This window comes from Sciurus carolinensis, chromosome 4 (assembly GCF_902686445.1).
Source record: "Sciurus carolinensis chromosome 4, mSciCar1.2, whole genome shotgun sequence".
Lineage (NCBI taxonomy): Eukaryota > Metazoa > Chordata > Mammalia > Rodentia > Sciuridae > Sciurus > Sciurus carolinensis.
Window position 1 is genome coordinate 82,019,287 of NC_062216.1, and position 21,308 is coordinate 82,040,594.

Sequence of the window (21,308 nt, forward strand, 5' to 3'; positions counted from 1 at the left end):
ACTCCCAATACAATGTTATTGGCTCACAGGATCTAGTCCCATGGGTTTTTAAAAATATATATATATATATATTTTTTTTTTTTGTTGTTGTTGTTGTTGTTTTCTTTTTTAGTTGTCAATGGACCTCCATTTTATTCATTTATCCACATGTTGTGCTGAGGATTGAAACCAGTGCCTCACACATGCCAGGTAAGCACTCTACAACTGAGCCACAACCCCAGTTCCTAGCCCCATGGGTTTTAACTGATGCCCAGTAGGACTTGTAGCATTTTATGAAGAGGTTGCTTAGTGTGTTATTTGGACCCTTTCTGTCCCCAAATGAATCTCCTGTCATCCTACAAATTTAATCATATTTAAAAATTTTAGTCTTCAGATAACTTTATTAAAATGGAAATATTCTCATAGGGTGTTGAGAATGATGATTTTAGATATTAGCTGATACCCAGCTAGGGTTAGCCACCAGGCCCAAGAAAAAGAAACTACTTGAGGGAAGGAGAAAGGCTCCCTGCAGGAAGTAGTGGGGCACCCATGTAGAGGGGATTCAGGGATTTAACTTTGCCTGCTGCACACTGATGGTGTCCTCTAGCAGTGTTAGCTATCAATAACTTTGACATTTAACTTGACCTTTGAAAGAACGGAAATTAAAGGACATGTTCTCTGCAAGCAGTTTTCATGCCATCACCAAAAATGCTGTGCCTTACTCTAAGAACAACTCTAGAATCCTGCCACAGGATGGAAAAAGAAATTAGCAAAAGAATAATTGCTCTTTGAAGTGACAGATTCAGGCCCTTTAGTATTAATAACAATGAAAAGAGGAAAGTTTTTATACATACTCCATAAAATCCTGCACTTTATCCATGAGGGAAGGTTTCTTGATCAGCTGTGGGTAGAGATTTATGAAGTGGTCATTCATGTGTCTGAAACGATAGGTGAGAACTGTTAAAGATTCCTAGTTTTCTTCTTGAAATTTCTTCATCATGACAACTTACCCAATCTTTTGGTTAAAATAGTATACCTTTAATTACAAATCTTCTCTACTATATTTTTTAATAAATTACACACACATTTAAGTTAAAAAATATTTCTAATACATGGAAAGTATAGAATATAGCAAATAACCATGTATTTATCACTTAACTTTATTAAATCATTTTATTTTGCCATTTTTTTCCATCTATAGTTCAAGACATAAAACAAAATATTGGGAAGACTGAAGTCCCTGTACACACCTTCCTGACATGAATTCCCCTCCTTTATCCCCAGTGGTAACTGCAACCTTGAATCTGACCTTATTCCCATGTAGGTTTTTATATAATCACTATAAATATTTTTAATCCTAAATAATGCTTACTATTATTTATCATGCTGCATATGATAAAATATGAACAAGAACTTATTTATCCCTCTGATTTGTTTATTTCTCTTAACATGACTTTCTGAGAAATACCATGTTACCTCCCCATTAAATTTAGTCTTTTCAGCTACTGGTAGAATTACATGGTATGACTATATAACACTTCATGTATGCATTCTATGATGGATATTTAACTAGTTACTAATATTTCAATATTGTATGTAACTTTAAAAATTGTTATATATGTTATTTTACACATTTGCCTGTTCTTTTAGAATGTGTGTGTGTGTGTGTGTGTGTGTGTGTGTGTGTGTGTGTATAAAATTGGGAAGCATTTCCAGCATATAGAAAAGCACAGAATATACCAAACACCCAAGGATACACCACCTATCTGTATTATGTTACACATATGCACACACACACACACAGACACACACACAATCATTGCTGGGGTGACTATCATATAGATGACATATCATATATAAATATTTGTCAATATCTATTAATTTTATGTATGTCTATTTTATATATGTTATGAATACATTACATGGAATATCATATATAAAATTACTAGTTATTTCTAAATTGTTCTCCACAAAGACTGTACCAATTTACACCTACACCTTCTTCCTAGACCATCTCACCAACACTTGGTATTGCAGACTTTGATATTCAACAATTTGATAGGTTTAAATAACTTCTCCATTTAATTTCTATTCCTCACAGAATTATTTTGTATTTGGGATTCTTTTTTTAACATTGTTTTTTATTTTATTTTGTTTATTTTTATTTGTTCTTTATTTTTACAGACTGCATTTTGATTCATTGTACACAAATGGGGTACGTCGTTTCATTTCTATGGTTGTGCACAATGTAGATTCATACCACCCATGTAATCATATATGTACATAGAGTAATGATGTCTGTCTCATTTCAACATCTTTCATACCTCCATCCCTCCTCCCTCTTATGTTAAAACTTACTTTGAAAATTAAAAATGTCTCAAAAGCTTAGAGTAAATATTTTTAGTTGATGAAAATAATCCATTTATATTACTGTGATTTTAATATTCTTGGGTTTGGCTCTATATGCTTTTGCTTTCTCTATATGCTATTTCTTTCTCCTTTTATTCTGCTCTTTTACATTTGTTTTTGTTTAGATAACAAATTTACCATCTATCTTCTACTCCTTTAATAATCATTTTAGAAACCATTCATAACTACATATTTTCTTATAAAATCTAAATGAATTTTATAATTCTCTTTTCATCCAAACATGAAGTATATTTTAGCAAGCCTTAATTGTGGACATTCTCTGTCATGTTTTTGTTCAAAGATTTAGTTTTACCTATTGAATTTAAAACTATTTATATGTTTAAATTTATTTTTATTTTTTACCTTTAACAATCAAAGTATTATTAATTTCTTTGTTTCTTATATTAACTGTTGCTTCTTACATTCCAAAATTTACCTCCTATTATTCTAACTTAAGTATATCCTTTAATAGTTTAATAGAAGTCTGGGTGGTAATTTGTTGCACTTTATATGTATGAACATATTTTTATTTTGACCTTACTTGGATAATTTAAATGGCTATAAAATTCCACTTAGATATTTTTCCTCAGCTCATATTTTATGACTCTATTATTTGTGATGAGAAGTATGCTATCTAGTTGGGATTCCTTTGTAGTTAATGTCTTTCTGATAGCTGTTAAGATTATTCTCTTTACCTTCAATCTTCTGTAGTTTCATTTACTGCATTGCAGCAATTTAATGAACTGTGTCCTCCAATTAAGGAAGTGGTTTTTTTTTTTTTCAATTTTGATAAATTCTTAGCTATAACCCTATCAATTACTTCTGATCTGAAATTCCCTTCAGGTACTTTTTCTGGGACTCCTAACAGACCCATGTTGGAGTTACTTCATCCAATAGCTATGTCTAATAACAGGCTTTTTGGTATTTTTACACTTTGGGTTGTGTATTATGTAAATCTCTCAATTTTTTCTCTGTATCTAGTCTACAGTTTACCTATTTAAGAGATTTTTAAAAATTACTTTCAGAACCGTCTCAAAAATAGACCATATGTTATGCCACAAAGCAGTCCTTAGTAAATGCAAAAAAATAGAGATACTGCTTTGTGTGCTATCAGATCATAATGGACTGAGAGTAGAAATAAATGACAAAATAAAAAACAGAAATTACTCCAACACCTGGAGACTAAATAATATGCTATTGAATGAAACATCGATAACAGAAAACATCAGGGAGGAGATAAAAAAATTCTTGGAGGTCAATGAGAATGACGATATAACATATCAAAATCTCTGGGACACTATGAAAACAGTACTAAGAGGAAAATTCATTGCATGGAGGGCATTCCAGAAAAGAATGAAGAGTCAACAACTAAATGACCTAACATTACAGCTCAAAGCCCTAGAAAAAGAAGAACAGAATAACAGCAAAAGTAGTAGAAGACAGGAAATAATTAAAATCAGAACTGAAATCAATGAAATTGATTCAAAAAATTGACAAAACAAAAGTTGGTTCTTTGAGAAAGTAAACAAAATAGACAAACCCTTAGCCACACAACAAAGAGAAGAAGAGAGAAAACTCAAATTACTAATATTTGTGATGAAAAAGGAAATATCACGACAGACACCACTGAGATACAGAACATAATTAGAAGCTACTTTGAAAATCTGTATTCCAACAAAATAGAAACTACTGAAGACAGTGACAAATTTCTAGAGACATATGCTCCTCCCAAACTGAACCAGGAGGACATACACAATTTAAACAGATCAATATCAAGCAATGAAATAGAAGAAGCCATTAAAACCTACCATCCAAGAAAAGCCCAGGACCAGACGGATTCTCAGCTGAGTTCTACAAGACCTTCAAAGAAGAACTCATTCCAATACTTCTCAAAGTATTCCAGGAAATAGAAAAGGAGGGTACCCTACCAAACTCATTCTATGAAGCTAATATCACCCTTATACCCAAACCAGGCAAAGACACATCAAGGAAAGAAAATTTTAGACCAATATCCTTGATGAATATAGATGCAAAGATCCTTAACAAAATATTGGCAAACCATATCCAAAAACATATTAAGAAAATCATGCACCATGATCAAGTGGGATTCATCACTGGAATGCAAGGATGGTTTAACATCCGTAAATCAATAAATGTAATCCATCATGTCAGTAGACTTAAGGATAAAGAATCATATGGTTATATCAATTGATGCAGAAAAAGCATTCGACAAAATACAACACCCCTTCATGCTCAAAACACTAGAAAAAATAGGGATAGTAGGAACATACCTGAACATTGTAAAGGCTATTTATGCTAAGCCCATGGCCAACATCATTCTTAATGGAGAAAAACTGAAACCATTCCCTTTAAAAACGGGAACAAGACAGGGATGTCCTCTTTCACCACTTCTATTCAACATTGTCCTCGAAACTCTAGCCAGAGCAATTAGGCAGACCAAAGAAATTAAAGGGATATGAATAGGAAAAGAGGAACTTAAGCTGTCACTATTTGCTGATGACATGATTCTATATTTAGAGGTTCCAGAAAACTTATAGACCTCATAAATGAATTCAGCAAAATAGCAGGCTATAAAATCAACACCCATAAATCTAAAGCATTTTTATATGCAAGCGATGAAACATCTGAAAGGGAAATGAGGAAATCAACTCCATTTGCAATAGCCTCAAAAAAAATAAAATACTTGGGAATCAATCTAATCAAAGAGGTGAAAGATCTCTACAATGAAAACTACAAAACATTGAAGAAAGAAATTGAGGAAGACCTTAGAAGATGGAAAGATCTCTCATGTTCTTGGATAGGCAGAATTTATATTGTCAAAATGGCCATACTACCAAAAGTGCTATACACATTCAATGCAATTCCAATTAAAATCCCAATGATGTACCTTACAGAAATAGAGCAAGCAATCATGAAATTCATCTGGAAGAATAAGAAACACAGAATAGCTAAAGCAATCCTGAGCAGGAAGAATGAAACGGGGTATCGCAATACCAGAACTTCAACTATACTACAAAGCAATAATAACAAAAACGGCATGGTATTGGCACCAAAATAGACAGGTAGATCAATGGTACACAATAGAGGTCATGGACACAAACCCAAATAAATACAATTTTCTCATACTAGACAAAGGGGCCAAAAATATGCAATGGAGAAAAGATAGCCTCTTCAACAAATGGTGCTGTGAAAACTGGAAATCCATATGCAACAGAATGAAACTAAACCCCTATCTCTCACCCTGCACAAAAATCAACTCACAATGGATCAAGGACCTCGAAATCAGACCAGAGACCCTGCAGCTTATAGAAGAAAAAGTAGGTCCAAATCTTCACCTTGTTGGCTTAGGATCAGACTTCCTTAATAGGACACCCATAGCACAAGAAATAAAAGCAAGAATCAATAACTGGGACAGATTCAAACTAAATAGCTTTCTCTCAGCAAAGGAAACTATCAGCAATGCAAAGAGAGAGCCTACAGAGTGGGAGAATATCTTTGCCAGTCATACTTCAGATAGAGCACTAATTTCCAGAATACATAAAGAACTCAAAAAACTCTACATGAAGAATACAAATAACCCAATCAACAAATGGGCTAAGGATATGAACAGACACTTCACAGAAGATCTATAAGCAATCAACAAACATATGAAAACATGTTCACCATCTTTAGTAATAAGAGAAATGCAAATCAAAACTACACTAAGATTCCATCTCACCCCAATTAGAATGGCAATTATCAAGAATACAAGCAACAATAGGTGTTGTTGAGGATGTGGGGAAAAAGGTACACTCATACATTGCTGGTGGGGCTGCAAATTAGTGTAGTCACTCTGGAAAGCAGTGTGGAGATTCCTTAGAAAACTTGGAATGGAACCACCATTTGACCCAGCTATCCCACTCCTTGGCCTATACCCAAAGGACTTAAAATCAGCATACTACAGAGATACAGCCACATCAATGTTCATAGCTGCTCAATTCACAATCGCCAGATATTGGAACCAACCTAGATGTCCTTCAGTTGATGAATGGATAAAGAAACTGTGGTATATATATATATATATACAATGGAATATTACTCAGCTATAAAGAATAATAAAATTATGGCATTTGCAGGCAAATGGATGAAATTGGAGAATATCATGCTAAGTGAGATAAGCCAATCTCAAAAACCCAAAGGACGAATGATCTCGCTGATAAGCAGATGATGATGACACATAATGGGGGGTGGGTGGGGCAAGAATGGATGAAGGAGGGACTGTATAGAGGGAAAAGAGGGGTGGGGGGAAGGAAAAAATAACAGAACGAATCAAACATCATTACCCTATGTAAAATGTATGATTATGCAAATGGTATGCTGCTACTCCATGTACAGAAACAACATGTATCCCATTTGTTTACAATAAAAATAAATTTAAAAAATTACTTTCTATAATTTTTATAATATTTCTAATAAGTCATTTTAAAAATCTACCTATCTTATTTCTTTCTTTTTGTTCCATAAATTCTTCCTCAAGTTTTCTCTTGCTTATAACTTTAAAGCATTCTTAGCAAATTTAAAGTTTTTGTTAAAGATGAGCATGGTGGTGCACACCTGTATTTCTGGCTACACCAGAGGCTGAGGAAGGAGGAATGCAAGTTTGAGGTCAGACTCAGCAACTTAGACTCTATCTCAAATTTAAAAAAACTAAGAATGGGGGATGTAGCTCAGTGATAAAGCACCCCGAGGTTCAATCTCCAGCACCCCCAGAAGAGATAAATAACTAAGGAGGTAACAATATAAATAGGCAAGACAAATTTGCACACACTGAGCAATGACAACAGTATCATAACTATCACCTTAAAAAGTATTCAGGGGCTGGGGCTATAGCTCAGTTGGTAGAGTGCTTGCCTGTTAAGCACCAAGGCCCTGGTTCAATTCCCAGCACCACATACACACACACGAAAAAAACCCAAAAAGTATTCAATACCTTTGATGATAAGATTCACCCTGATTTCATTTTGTGAAAAATGCTATTCTTACAAAACAACAGTTCCATTTGTGTACAATGTGTCAAAATGCATTCTACTGTCCTGTATAACCAATTAGGACAAATAAAATTTTTAAAAAAATCAATGGCTGTCTATTTATAAGGAAATATAAAAGGTGGTGTTGAATTAATACCACATAGATCTAATAAGCAAACCCCAGACTGCAGGAAATTACAGGTCAAACAAGCAATTTCTTCAACAAATACATTATGAGAATAAAAGGGGGAAATAATAGATTAAAAGTGCCTTAAAACACACTTTAGTCATATACCAATAAAAAGAGAAATATACCAATGAAAACACATTGTGATATTCATGAGACAACTAAAAAGTTGAATACAGATTGAATATGTGAAAATATTTGAGATTGATTATTAAATTTTAGGTATAATAATGGTACTGTTGTTCTATATTTTTTAAGAGTCTTTATCTTTTAGGAATACACATTGAAATATTTACAGAGGAGATGACATGAAATCTAGGAATTGCAGTGGTTATGGTGGCGCATGCCTGTAATCTCAGCAGCTTGGGAGGCTGAGGCAAGAGGATCTCAAGTTCAAAGCCAGCCTCAGCAATTTATGGAGGCCCTAAGAAACTCAGCGAGATCCTGTCTCTAAATAAAATATTTTTAAAAGGTTGGGATGTGGCTCAGTGGTTATATACCCCTGGTCCATTCCCTGGTACCAAAAAAAAAAAAAAAAAAAAATCTGAGAAATACCTCAAAATAATGTTGGGAGGTAGAAGTAAATGGAGGTGTGGTAACCAGTCCCCTAGAAAAACCCTTAGTGACCCTGCTTCAAGTATGCCATTCCTTCCCCTACAGTGTGGGTTGGACCTGGTCACTTTTCCCATATAATTTTCTTCTATAATTTTTCTTTTTTTAAAAACATATTTTTAGTTGTAGATGGACACAATACCTTTATTTTATTTAAATATTTTTTATGTGGTGCTGAGGATCGAACCTCACATGTGCTAGGCAAGCGCTCTACCACTGAGCAACAACCCCAGCTCCTTTTATAATTTTTCTAAAAGGTCATTTAAAAGTATCTGTCTTCTCAAAGGTGCCATAAACATACACTGGAGAAAAGATAGCCTCTTCAAAAAATGGTGCTGGGAAAACTGGAAATCATATGTAGTAGAATGAAATTGAACCTCTATCTCTCACCCTGCATTAAACTCAACTCAAAGTGGATTAAGGACTTAGGCATTAGACCAGAGACTGTGCTTACTAGAAGAAAAAGTAGGCCCAACTCTCTACCATGTCTGCTTAGGAACTGACTTCCTCAGTAAGACTGCTAAAACTCAAGAAGTAAAATCGAGAATCAATAAATGAGATGATATCAAACTAAAAAGCTTCTTTACAGCAAAGGAAACAATCAAGAATGTGAAGAGAGAGCCTACAGAATGGGAGAAAGTCTTTACCACCTGTACCTCAGATAAAGCATTAATCTCCAGGCTATATAAGGAACTCAAAAAACTAAAAAATTAAAAAATTTTAAAAAACCACAAAAAATAATAAGTCAATCAACAATTGGCAAAGGAAATGAACAGGCACTTTACAGAAGAAATACAAATGGTCAACAAATATATGAAAAAATATTCAACATCTCTAGAAATTAGAGAAATGCAAATCAAAACTACACTGAGATTTCATCTCACCCCAGTCAGAATGGCAATTATCAAGAATATAAGTAACAATAAATGTTGGTGAGGATGTGGGGAAAAAGGTACACTCATACATTGCTGGTGGGACTGCAAATTGGTGCAACCACTATGGTAAGCAATATGGAGATTCCTCAGAAAACTTGGAATGGAACCATCATTTGACCCAGCTATCCCACTCCTCAGTTTATATGCAAAGGACTTAAAATCAGTATACTACAGTGATGCAGTCACATCAATGTTTATAGCAGCTATGGAACCAACCTAGATGCCCTTCAACAGATGAATGGATAAAGAAAATGTGGTATATATACAAAATAGATTATTATTCAGCCATAAAGAAGAATGAAATTATGGCATTTGCAGGTAAGTGGATGTAACTGGAGAATATCAGAAGTGAAATAAACCAGTCCCCCCAAAAACAGAGGCAGAATGTTCTCTCTGGTATGTGGGTGCTAATCCACAACAAAGGAGGAAAAGATTAGAAGTAAGTTGGATTAGACAAAGGGGAATGGAGGGAAGGGAGAAGGACGGGAACAGGAAAGACAGTAGAATAAATTAGACATATCTTTCCTGTCCCTATATATTAATACACGACCAATGTAACTCCACATCATGTACAATCACAATAATGGGATCCTAATCAGAACAAGTTATACTTATTCTGTATATGTATAATATGTCAAAATACAGTCTACTGTATGTTTATCTAGAAAGAACAAACAAATATGTCCTCTTATTTCTCCTTTTTGTTCCATAAATTCTCCCTTAAGTTTTTTGTTTGTTTATAACTTGAAGCATCCTAAGCAAATTTAACGTTTTTTAAAAGCCAGACTTGGTGGTACACACCTGTAATCTCTGCTACTCTGAAGGCCGAGGCAGGAGGATGACAAGTTTGAAAACAGCCTGGGCAATATAACAAGACCCTGTCTCAAAATAAAACAAAAAGTGCTTGCCTAATGTGCAAGACCCTGAGCTCAATCTCAGGTACTGAAATAAATAAATAAATAAATAATGAAATTTAAAACATTAAAATAAGTTCAGTGTTTGTGAACCATTACATAAATTAATCTGGAGTACATTCATGATATAGTCATTGATTTAGTTGACTGCTTTTCTTAGCATTCAATTTGTGTGTGTGTGTGTGTGTGTGTGTGTGTGTGTGTGTATGTTTTGGAACTCCAGTGTGCTGGTTTGTTTGTTGTTTCTTTATATATGTCTCCTTTTATTTTGCCCTTAGTACCTCCATCTGAGTCCTAGGAATCAGGCCTTATAGAACTTTTCTGGGGACTTTCCTATGGAATATTGCAGGTATAATTGTAACTGAGCCAGTGTATGGATGATTTAGTTTTTAGTTTTTGGTTTTCAGTACTAGGGATTAAACCCAGGGGTTCTTTACCACTGAGTCACATCCCCAGCCATTTTTATCTTTTATTTTGAGACAGAGTCTGCTAAGTTGCCTTGCCAGTGGCTAAGGCTGGTTTCAAACTTGGATTTCTCCTGCCTCAGCCTCCTGAGATTTCTGGCGGGTGCCACAACACCAGGCTGATTTTGATTTTGGTTGCCTCCAAACCCTGTTCCCACTCCCACATGCTCATGGTTTCTTATAAATCTATAGGCTAGGATGCTACTATGGTTTGGATAAATAGCTCCCAAAGGTCTATATGTAAAGGCTTGTTCCCAGGGTGGTAGTATTAGGAGGTGCCGTGGACCCTTATGAGTGTAGGCCTTATGAGAGATCCTTCGTTCACTGGGGATATACTCTTGAAAGGGTATGGGACCCCAGCCCCCACTTCTTTCTCTCTCCCTCTCTCTCTCCCCACTTCTCCTTCCTGGTTTAAGATTTTACTTTACCACATGCTTCTCCATTTTTTGGTTCAAGAGATATTTCTCTTATTTTGGACACCCAGTTATGTTACTACAATGTTTTCTTTCCATATATTTTATCTATCACCTGCTACAAGTTTAACGCAGAGTGGATATATCAAATTGCTCTCTACATCCCTTGGACTGAAAATTTTCCTAAAGTCCTAATCTGGGTTTTTATTTGATGATTTTTACTGATCCAGAGAGTTTAGAACTGGAAGCAAGAGGTGACTCATTCCAAGAACTGGAACTTTTCGCCATATACTTTAAATATCCTTTACCTAGTAGTTTTCAGTACTGACACTAATAAAACGAAAATAGAGTTAGTTGCTAGTTAGGTAAACAACATTAAAATCCTTTGAAATCGTTTATATTATGGTCTTCATATTCATAAACTTTACCTCAGTTTTTCCTTCAAATTATTTGTACATATATTTTTAATTGAATCATCACATTTAACTTTTGTTTGCATATTTTTTATGCCACCAGACCTTTTCTATTGGTCACTTTTCCCTCTCTACCCCTTCCAAATAAGAGAAAGAACAAGAATACAGCTGGACAGGTATGTGGGTAACAATAAAGGGACCCTCTGTACTGACCTCACACTTTAGTTAAGTGAACCTGCTATAGTTCACATCTGGAATGTCCCCGAAGGCACATGTATCAAAGGCTTGGTCGCCAACCTATGGTGCTATTTGGGAGGTAATGGACACTTTAGGAGGTGGGGCTTCATGGAAGAAAATTAGAGCATGCCCTTGAAGATGATATTGGGACCCTACTGCCTCTTTCTCAGTCACCATGAGGCAAAACAGGCCTCCTTCACCAAGGTCCAAAGCAAGAGGATCAAGTAACCATGAATTGAAACCTCTGAAACCATGAGCCAAAATAAACATTTCCTCCTTTTAAGTTGATTATCTCAGGTACTTTGTCACAGTAGTGGAAAGTCAGGTATTTTGTCACAGCAATGGAAAACTGACCAGGGTTCTGACCACAGAAAACTGACCACAGAACCCCGGGTGGATTTGATGATTTGAGTTAGTTGCTCAGAGAGGCAACAACTCTTCAGTTTCCCATTCTGAGATTGCATGGGAAAGTAGAGATGATACCTGAATTTCCTGGGTCCCTGAGAAAATGTGACATCCCTACACACCTACACACGAATTTCAGGAAGAACCAAATATTTCTCAAGTGCTCCAGAGTGAAGTACGTAGATGCTGAGAGCCCCTACACCTGCTGTGGGCAGGGGACTCAGACCTTCCAATGAATATAGCAACCTCAGTTGTCAGTGATTATGTAGTCAGAGACCAAGGAGACCAGGAAGTCTCATCAGATGTCTGATGGGGAAGTACTCAAATCAAAGACTAAATGTGACAGTTCCACTTCAGTGGATACTGGAAGAAGATACAAGACAACCCCTCCAAATGCCTCAATCACACTGACCCATTGTAGGAAAATCTGGTTAGAAGAGGAATGGAACATTCTGAATTGACTCAGTTTAAATGACATGTTATTCTGTTTATGTGGAAATGACTATATTCTAACACTTCTGCCTCAGGAGAAATGAGCATTTGGAAATAAAGCAAGTTATGTGAAAATAAAGATTTATTTTTCAGAAAAATAGATTATTGTCTATTGATGTGCAAGGCCCATTGAGGGAAGGAAACAAAAAGTTCATAGTTTTACCCCAAGCCTCTATCTCTGAACCCTGTCTAGCTCTATCCAGAGTTTCTGATCTCCCTACATTTTTAGTCCATTTAAAAATAAGGTGGGGCTTTGCAATTGGACTGATTGGTCCTCCAGGGAGCATTTCTGGAGACAGTTTTGGTTGTCACACTGAGTGAGGGAAGATGTGCAACTAGCATCTAGCAGGTAGAGCCCAAGGATGCTGCGAATTGTTCTGCAAAGAATGACAAAAAAATAATTCAACCTAAAATGTCAACAGCACTGGGGTAGAGAAATGCTGAAGCAGAGGAACATTAATCTTGATTTGGGGGTGATTGCTGAGGATATCTACATCGTAGTTGACATGACAGATGGATATATGAGAGGGAAACTGAGCTAATTCTTAAAAAATATTTTTGAGAACAGATTTTCTGATTCTGACATTCATAGCAGGGAGAAAACACCTCTACTTTGAGGCAAGAAGTGGTGCTGTCCACTGATCCTTCGGGATCTGAGGAAAACCCCCGCTTGAGTTCTCTTTAGGATGAAGCTGTTCTCTGATCCCTGTCTTGAGACAACACACTTCTGTGTGGTGGAGATACAGAGTATAACACTGAAGGGCACAGACTGAATTCTGAGTTCAAAATGTGACTCCATTACTCCTGGACTACGTGAGGAAGAGCAAGATTTCTAACTCCTCCTGCTTCCGGACCACATCAGACAGGACAGCAGCATCCACTTTGTGGATATATTAGGTTTAGTTGCATCTCCTATAGTGTGCAAGGTCAGGAAGTTCCCTCCTAAAGGTGACAAGATTCCTCTTTACATCTGTCACACTCATGCACATGTTGAGAGTCATAAAGACACATGTTTGCCCATCTTCTCCTGAATATTTGTGCGTTATTTCCATACTCTGTCACTCAGCACTTGTCATTTGCTCTCTCCTACTCTTTTCTGTTTGTTTTGACACCCTGGGCAACAGATTACATTGGGTTCCTTTAGTATTTCCCATGGTGACTAACCCACTTAGGCGTTTGCATGTGTGGGCAAATGCTGTAGCTAGACAGCCTAATCCCGGCTCCTACTTACTAACTGTGATTTTCAGCAACTTAATTAATTTCTCTTTACCCAAATTTTCACATTACTAATAGGATAACAGTGATACATACCTTTAATATTGTTGTGGATTAAATAATTCAACGTATGTAAAATGCTTTGAACAGTGACTGGCACGTTGTAAATGCCATATAAGTGCTAGCTGGCATCGTCATCACCATCATTATCATCATTATTTTGTGGTCCAAGTTTAAACTCCAAATGATTACTAGTTGGTAGGTCATTTGGTGTTTTTGAGTGTCAGGCTACCTCTTAATTGTCTTTGCTTAGCCCACAGTCTTGACCTGGAAGCATGTTCAGTTTCTAACATCAGAAGGATCAAGTTGGGGGTATGAAGGAAGATTCTTGGTAGCACAAAAATAAAAGAGGTACCATGTTTGGTTACTTCCTCTGTCTGTGCAGCAGTTTTGTTAGAACTTCATCATAGTCTTTGCAGCTGTTGTCTCAATATATGTACTTTAATGAATCAGATATTATTACCCTAGATATATATATATAATTATATGACTGGTAGAATTCTACATCATGTGCAACCAGCAGAATGAGAAATTATACTCCATTTATATATGATATACCAAAGTGCATTCTACTGTCATGTATAACTAATTAAAACAAATTAAAAAAATTTTTAAAGAATCTCCTTTGAAGAATGCGCTTAAGAAAAACTCTCCTTGCTACCTTCCCCCTATCCCCAGCGCCTGGCGCCAAGTAGAAAAACAAGTGTTTGTTGAGCTGAATTGACTCATTCAAACTGGGTAATTCCAGAAGAGGTAGTTTCAGCAGCTGCCTCAGCAACACAAGAGATGGGCCACTTCAATACAAACTAGAGCAGCCCAGGTCCCCACACCCTCATCACCCTTCTTTCCAGAAAGGTTTCATGCCTCATTTCATTAAAAATCAATCCATGACTATTTATCAACATTTACATCATCAGCGAGACATCAGAAACTGAATTTGCAACTCTAGGGAGCCGCCCCATAGAGTTGAAAAACAAAGGAAGATGCTCAATTTGGCCAGGGCTGCTACCCTACTGCATTACATGGAAATATGTACTTCATCCTTCTGATTCATCTCTAATAGAATTGCAACAACAGGATTCCATTAAACCTAATAAAGGTGTAATTAAGTAAGTGCTGGGGGGTGAAGCACTGTGCCAGGTGTTTGGGGTATATAAACATGACTAAGATAGGGACCCTGCCCTCAAAACACTAACAGAAGGTGGAGGGGAGAGATTGAGCAATAATCCAGTGGGAATGGAATCATAAAGAGCTTTATCAAGAAGACAGAGTCTGAGACGGAACTTGGAGGATGAGCAGTTGTTCTACAGTGGAGTGAAGGGAGGCAGCATCTGGCTGTCAGAAATCCTGGTTCTGAGATACTAGGAAGGGGGATAAATGAAAAGTCTGGGGTCAGAAGCCACAGTGCAGTCTATGGTCACCTGGAGTTGGGAGGGCATTGTAGCATGACTCATGAGCCCATCTGATGGGGTTATTTCCATGGTAATGCCAACACCCTTCAGGGAGTGATTCCCAGGAAGGGAACAGTGGAAGAAGGAGAAAGGAAGAGCAAAGAAGGGCAAGACAGTGAGAGAAACCCCTGAAAAATATAGTTCCTACTCCAAGTTGTGATCCTAGCTGGTTCTGGCTGCTGCTGCAGATGATAACATAATTCTGCAGGGTCAGCCACAGGCAGATGGCCTTAAGCATCATGATAAACCATAGATGGCCAGCCCAGAACCCAACTGTTACCTGGGAAGTGTTGTAACAGTTCAAGGAGGCAAAAAATTATTGAATACTCCAAGGGAAATACTTAAGAGGATTTGATAATATTTATTTGCAGGTTTATACTCGGTTTCTCAAGTATTTCATAAATTGCAAGGAGCAAATAATCTCTTCCTAGGTGATCAAATCAATCCTCCTTCTATCTAAGCAACTCAGTTATCTACCCCACAATATCTTTTCTCTCACACACCTCCTGCCCTCAAGTTGACAAAATAGAAAGAAAGCCATTTTAGAGGTGGCAATGTGCTAAAAAGCCATTTTAAATGTGGCCGTCCTCCTTCAGGTTACTTCCCCCAGCTTTGCCCTTTTTCAGCAGAAAGTGGCTTGGAGATGTTGTCACCCATTTTTCCATGGAAATGGAATGTAGAAACTGACAGTGGGGAAATGTAACAGTGGCCCACTTATGCTTTGAATATAGCCCTTGCTGCTCTGCCACTGCAACTTATTTTTTAAATGGACATGTTTCTCTCTCTTCCTCTATTCCTGCTCCTCCCTAATCTCTCCCCCTCCCTAATCTCAGGGGAAATAGGATTACCTTTCTTCCCCTTCTAGGCAGTTACCTGTCCCTGAGTACACACCCACCACAGGAATGAAATAATCCAGACTTTGTGGATGGGGCCAGAAGATCTCAGAAATGACTATCTCCCAAATTAACAAGTGAATTAAGACACGTGGAATGTAGCCTTTGAATCACCTCTTTAAAAACCCACTTCCTGCTGATAGGCAGAATCACAGCCTCTGGAACAGGAATCCCCTGTGTCTCTCCTTTGCTAGCAAAGCAATAAACCTTCTTTTTCCATTTGTTCAAAAATGAATAAATAAATAAATAAACAAATAATAAATAAATAAATGTGGTGCTCCTACACTGCCCACTGCTCTTGGTGGTTGTGCTGCTAGTGTGAAAACTATGAGAAAAGAAGGCTTTTACTTTTGGTCCCCTCATGCAAGCTCACCTTCCCAGCCAGGCTCAGACACCCTTGCTCTAAGGCTGTGTTTTAGGGTGTGAGATTTTTTTCTCGCAAAGCAGCTCCAGTAACAGGCCCCAGCAGTATATGTTTGAAGTTGAGAAATGATGTTTGTATATGAAGATGCTATTATTTCTCATACACAACTGCCCAAGTGTAGCTGACAGACAAAGACAACACCTAACCTGTAACCAGGATTCTTTCTCCACTACTGGCTTATGGTTGTAGCTATAGCTTCCTGGTGGTTGGCATTTTAAGCTCATTTGCTTTGCTTTGCTTTAGAGTGCTGGATACCTTTGCTCGGAAGGGACCACACTGCCTCCAGCTGCTCAGTTGAGATGGTGTACCGTGGGCTGAGGTGCTGATCGTCAGTATTGGGTGGTGCCTTTGGTCTGGGAGCTGCAATCCTGTGAATCCTAGCATCTGCTCTGTTGTGTCCCTGCTGGAGCTATTGCCCCTGTCAGCCCAGCTTCTCTACTGCACTGGGCCTATCCCTTTCTTTGAAATAAACTTAGACATCAGAATGTATAATGACCCTTAATCTCCTGGACCACACTAGGGGAGGAAGAAGGAATGGATAGCTCCCTTCTTTCCCAACCATTGTCCAAGGTCTGTTTGAAGCATGCTTGGTCATTAGGGGTTATTCCAGTGTTCCTAGCTTCGAACTAAGCACAAAGCAGGGTCTGTAAGTGTATGCTAGTTCAGAAATTCCCCTCCATCTGCCTTTCAGAAATACTAATATGACAGCCTTTGAACAGCAGCTTCTAAACATAGTTTTTGATTGTGATTCTTTTTTCTCCTTTGCCTTCTTTTTCCCCTCCTTTTCTTTTCTTCCTTCCATCCCTCCTTTCCCCTCCCCTTATCATCTTCTTGGCTTTCTCCTCCTCCTCCTTCTAACTTACATACTGACTTCTCTTTTCCAACCACCCCATTCACTTCTTTACCATACTGCTGTTTACCAACATCTCCTGTCCAATGAGATACCTCAAATCTTCTGCAGAGTGGAGGTCCTCTCGGTGCTATGTGCATGGGAAGGCCACCCTTGAGAAAGCAGGAAGAGCTACCACAGTCACAACATCAGACAGAGGTAAACACAGAGGTCATCTTTCAAGTTCAAGAAACCTCTCTGCACTGTTTGAAGCAGAGAATGGTAACTGCTGAGAGGACCTCCATACAAAGCCTTCCACAAGGCTGCTGCCATTTGTCTTTTCTAAACTCTGGTCCCTGCTTGCTCACTCAGAGCCTCCACGCCTACTCACTGCAGACTCAGTGCCTTCTTTCAGCACTCTGTTCTGTGACCCTCCTCCCAGTCTGGTCAAGTGGTTCTCACCTACCAAGCACCAGACCCACCCCTCACATCTTTCACAAAGCCTTCTTTGACTCCTAGGTGCTTTCTTCTCTTCAACTCTGCAGCATTGTGGTTAAAGGATTCTCCTGCATTTCTGGCTGCAGCAGGGAGGCTGCCAAGAGTGTCCCAACTTTCCCTTAAGGCTCCAGCATTAGACAGATCAACAGACCTGTCTCTCCCTCACTCCTGATCCTTCATCAGCTGTTACCACTTGTCTGTAGGGAAGGCAAACTCAGATTCTTGATGTCTGGGCCATAATTGGCAGGAAGTATTTGGGTTTTTCATTTTTGTTTAATCTTCAAAAGCTGATTAATATGTGAAAGACAAATTAAACAAGAAAATGGTCTCTGAATAGTTTTGTAATAGTAGCTGTCTTTTAAAAAATAAAAAATGATTTTTATTTTAATATGGAAGTATTTTTAAAATTTATTAATAAAATGGCTCCTTCTATGGAGTTTTTTTTGGTGGGAGCAAATAGAGTTACTCAAAGATAAATGCTTTATATAAAAAACAAAGGTGAAATGACACAAAAGTGTCAGCTGTGAGACATTAAAACTGGGTTTTTCCTGCAATGTAAGAATATAAGAACTGCCACCTTTATCAGAAGATGTCTCAAACCTGGTGAACTCTCTTTAGCAGTGACACTAACAGAAACATCCAAGGAAGATGTGCATCCTTAGAGAGTTCATAGATTAGAGCTGCTCCCTCAAAATCCCTTAGTGATCCCAGTCACTGAGGGGTTAATTGAATCCATTTATATCCCCATGACTTCAGTCTGCATTAATTCTCCCAAATTTGCATCTCAAGTTAAATAGCGCAACCAGAACTCAGCACAAATATTGAAGTGGATAAGGATTTAGAGGGAGGATGAAAAGTTCAGATTTTTATAGGTATAACATGGTTTTAAACTGTTTTATTCAGTTTGTGAAGTTTTATACCTCTCTGGTTGTATGCTGCTAAGAGGACTGGCATGGTAGAGTAACAAAAATTAGGTACAAAAATCAAGATAGAATTTTGTAGTCTAAATTAAAAAAATGTAGCCAAGAGCCCTTTAACTAGGCACTTAACATCTGATGTAATATTGACTACTCCAAGATAGATAAAGATCGGCATCTCGCTTACTATAACTAAAGTAGTAACAGCCCCAAATAAGTTTTGGAAAGTGCACTTAACAACTAGGTCATATAAAATAAAAGAAACCAAGTCAAGTCATAAAAACACTTTATATCCAAAAAGGGATGAGGATGGATTAAATGTGTTGCGGCTTTAGTGTCCTTAAAGAGCTATTTTCTAAAAAACATATATCCTGATTGCACTATTATTAACTACATCCTCGTTATTTTTATAAGACAAAGCAATGACACCAGAATCACATAACAATAGAACTGGAAGGAACATTTATAGTAGACTCATTAAAATTTCAATTTAAAATCCCTTTGCCCAAAGATGCTTCAAGATGGTGGAAAATAAATGCTCTTACATTTTATTTTTAATTAATCTTTTCCCTGCTTTACAATTCTCAAGGAGTCATTCCGCCTCTTATCTGCTTTCTGCCAAACAACAAATGATAAATAGGATGACTCCCTGTCTTTTAAAACCATTTCATAAAAAAGGAAGATTTAAAGAAGGAAGTGCCATAAGAACAGAGGAGAGCAAGTGGGCTTTGCACCTGTGGGTAGGTGTGATAATGGGCACAATTGTAATTCTGATAAATTTTTTATCACATGCAAAGGACCTGATGCACAAGGGTCACTGCCAGACAAGGAAAAGGACGGGGTTGACCAGGCAGTTGCTCCATGACTAGGGTACTTACGGAGCAGTGAGGTAGCCCTCCAAAAAGCCAGCCACAAACATGATGATCTCGTTGCTCAGGGCCTGAGAGCCATACCCAGCTCTGATCTCCAGGATGCTCCAACCTGTGGTTTCCATGGAGTCATTGTAATAGCCATAGGCATCCCCACTCTTGTCCAGAACGTGTTTGACTTTTATTGTCTTTTCAGAAGGTATCCAGTATGCAGTTGCATAGTAGACTTCTGGAAGAAAAGGAAAAGGTGCTAGAATATGTAGGTGTGTGGTTTCTATGTAACCAACAATTCCAACATATTTGCTTCTAAAGATTTTTATTCTATTAGAATATAGTTGTCCTTGCCACCAGTGGGGAAAAACCAGAGCTTTAATCAAGGGGGATGTACCAGAGCGCAGAGAGGCAGGTCAAAGGGAGGGGTGTAGCTACAGCATCACAGAGGTGGGCTTGAGAGTGTCATCTGCAGGCGTGGGATTTTGGGCGGGGCTGGAACTGGAGCTCATCCTCACCTCTTAATTCAGCCAATGAAAAGCTTCTTGGCCCTGGTCACCAACTTTTTCCGTTTTCCTCTGTAGTTGGACCAAAGGCATTCATAGGCTCCTTGTTCTACATCCCCTGCTTAATTCTTCATGTGTGACATCCTTATTTCTCAGAAAACCTCGAAGCTATCACCCGTGGTCCCCCAGGGTGTTGCACTCATTCCACCTTTCCCGTCTTGTTCACCTCAATCCTACCTACTCTGGATTCCACCCCCTCACCTACTTCAGGAACTTTGTTCCATAGTATACCTGTACCCCAAAGCGCACCCTTTCTGTCCGCCTTAGCATAAGATGCTCCACTGTCTCAGAGATAAAAGGAAACCAACTACAAAGCCCTCTCTGCCACTTGTGAACAGGCTTAGCTAGGGTTGGGATCTCTCATTCCCTTCATGAAATCATCACGAATTTTATAGAGCATCCACGCTCTCTCGGGGACTGTGCTCGGTGCTAGAGCTACAAACATGACTGGCGCAGTTTCAGGCCTGCCTTCTGGAAGGAGAGTGTCCCCACACTTCACTTCCTCACTTCCTCCAGCCTGCTGCCCTTCTGTCCATCCCCACCACACCACCAGCTCTGCTCCTGCCCGGCTCACTAATGGATCCTAGTGTCCTATGAACTGGCGAAAGCACTTGATCCTGGTGACTCCTTACAGTTACCACTTAGTGTCTCAGGGGATTGCTTCCAGGACCCCCTACAGATTCCAGACTATGCAGATGTTCAAGTTCCTCATATAAAATGGCCTAGCATTAGCAAGGAGCCTAAACACATACTCCTGTATGCTTTAAGTCAGTTCTAGATTACTTTTCATGCCAAATACAATGTAAATGCTATGTGAATAACTGTTATACTGTATTGTTTAGGGAATAATGACAATTTAGTAAGACACATATTTAGTACGTACACAATTATTTGTTTTAAATATTTTCAATCCGTGATCAGTAGAATTCTTAAATGTGAAATACATGGACCCAAATGGTCAACTGTATTCTTAAAATTCTTTGCTCCCATGGTATCTGGGATGCTGCTCTCTCCTGAATCCCCTTCTTCTTCCCCTGCCTTTTTCTTTATTCTCCCCATGGGTTCCCCTTTATGTTGTATACTCCATGGTACGCTGAAAAGATTATCT

The 21,308-nt window shown here is 38.0% G+C and overlaps 1 protein-coding gene across 2 annotated transcripts in view; it reads right to left on the reverse strand.

Annotated features, from left to right (window-relative positions):
• The window catches only part of Plbd1 (phospholipase B domain containing 1), a 66,462-nt gene that overhangs the window by 32,491 nt on the left and 12,663 nt on the right, over positions 1-21,308 (reverse strand). For both annotated transcript variants that reach the window (XR_007108201.1, XM_047548374.1), the window contains exons 2-3: positions 19,653-19,872; positions 834-917 (exon numbers count right to left, since the gene is read on the reverse strand). Coding sequence is in view for 1 of the 2 variants with exons in the window: in XM_047548374.1 (XP_047404330.1) it covers positions 834-917; positions 19,653-19,872 (304 nt within the window). In the remaining variant the exon portion in view is untranslated. The remainder of the gene's footprint in view (positions 1-833; positions 918-19,652; positions 19,873-21,308) is intronic.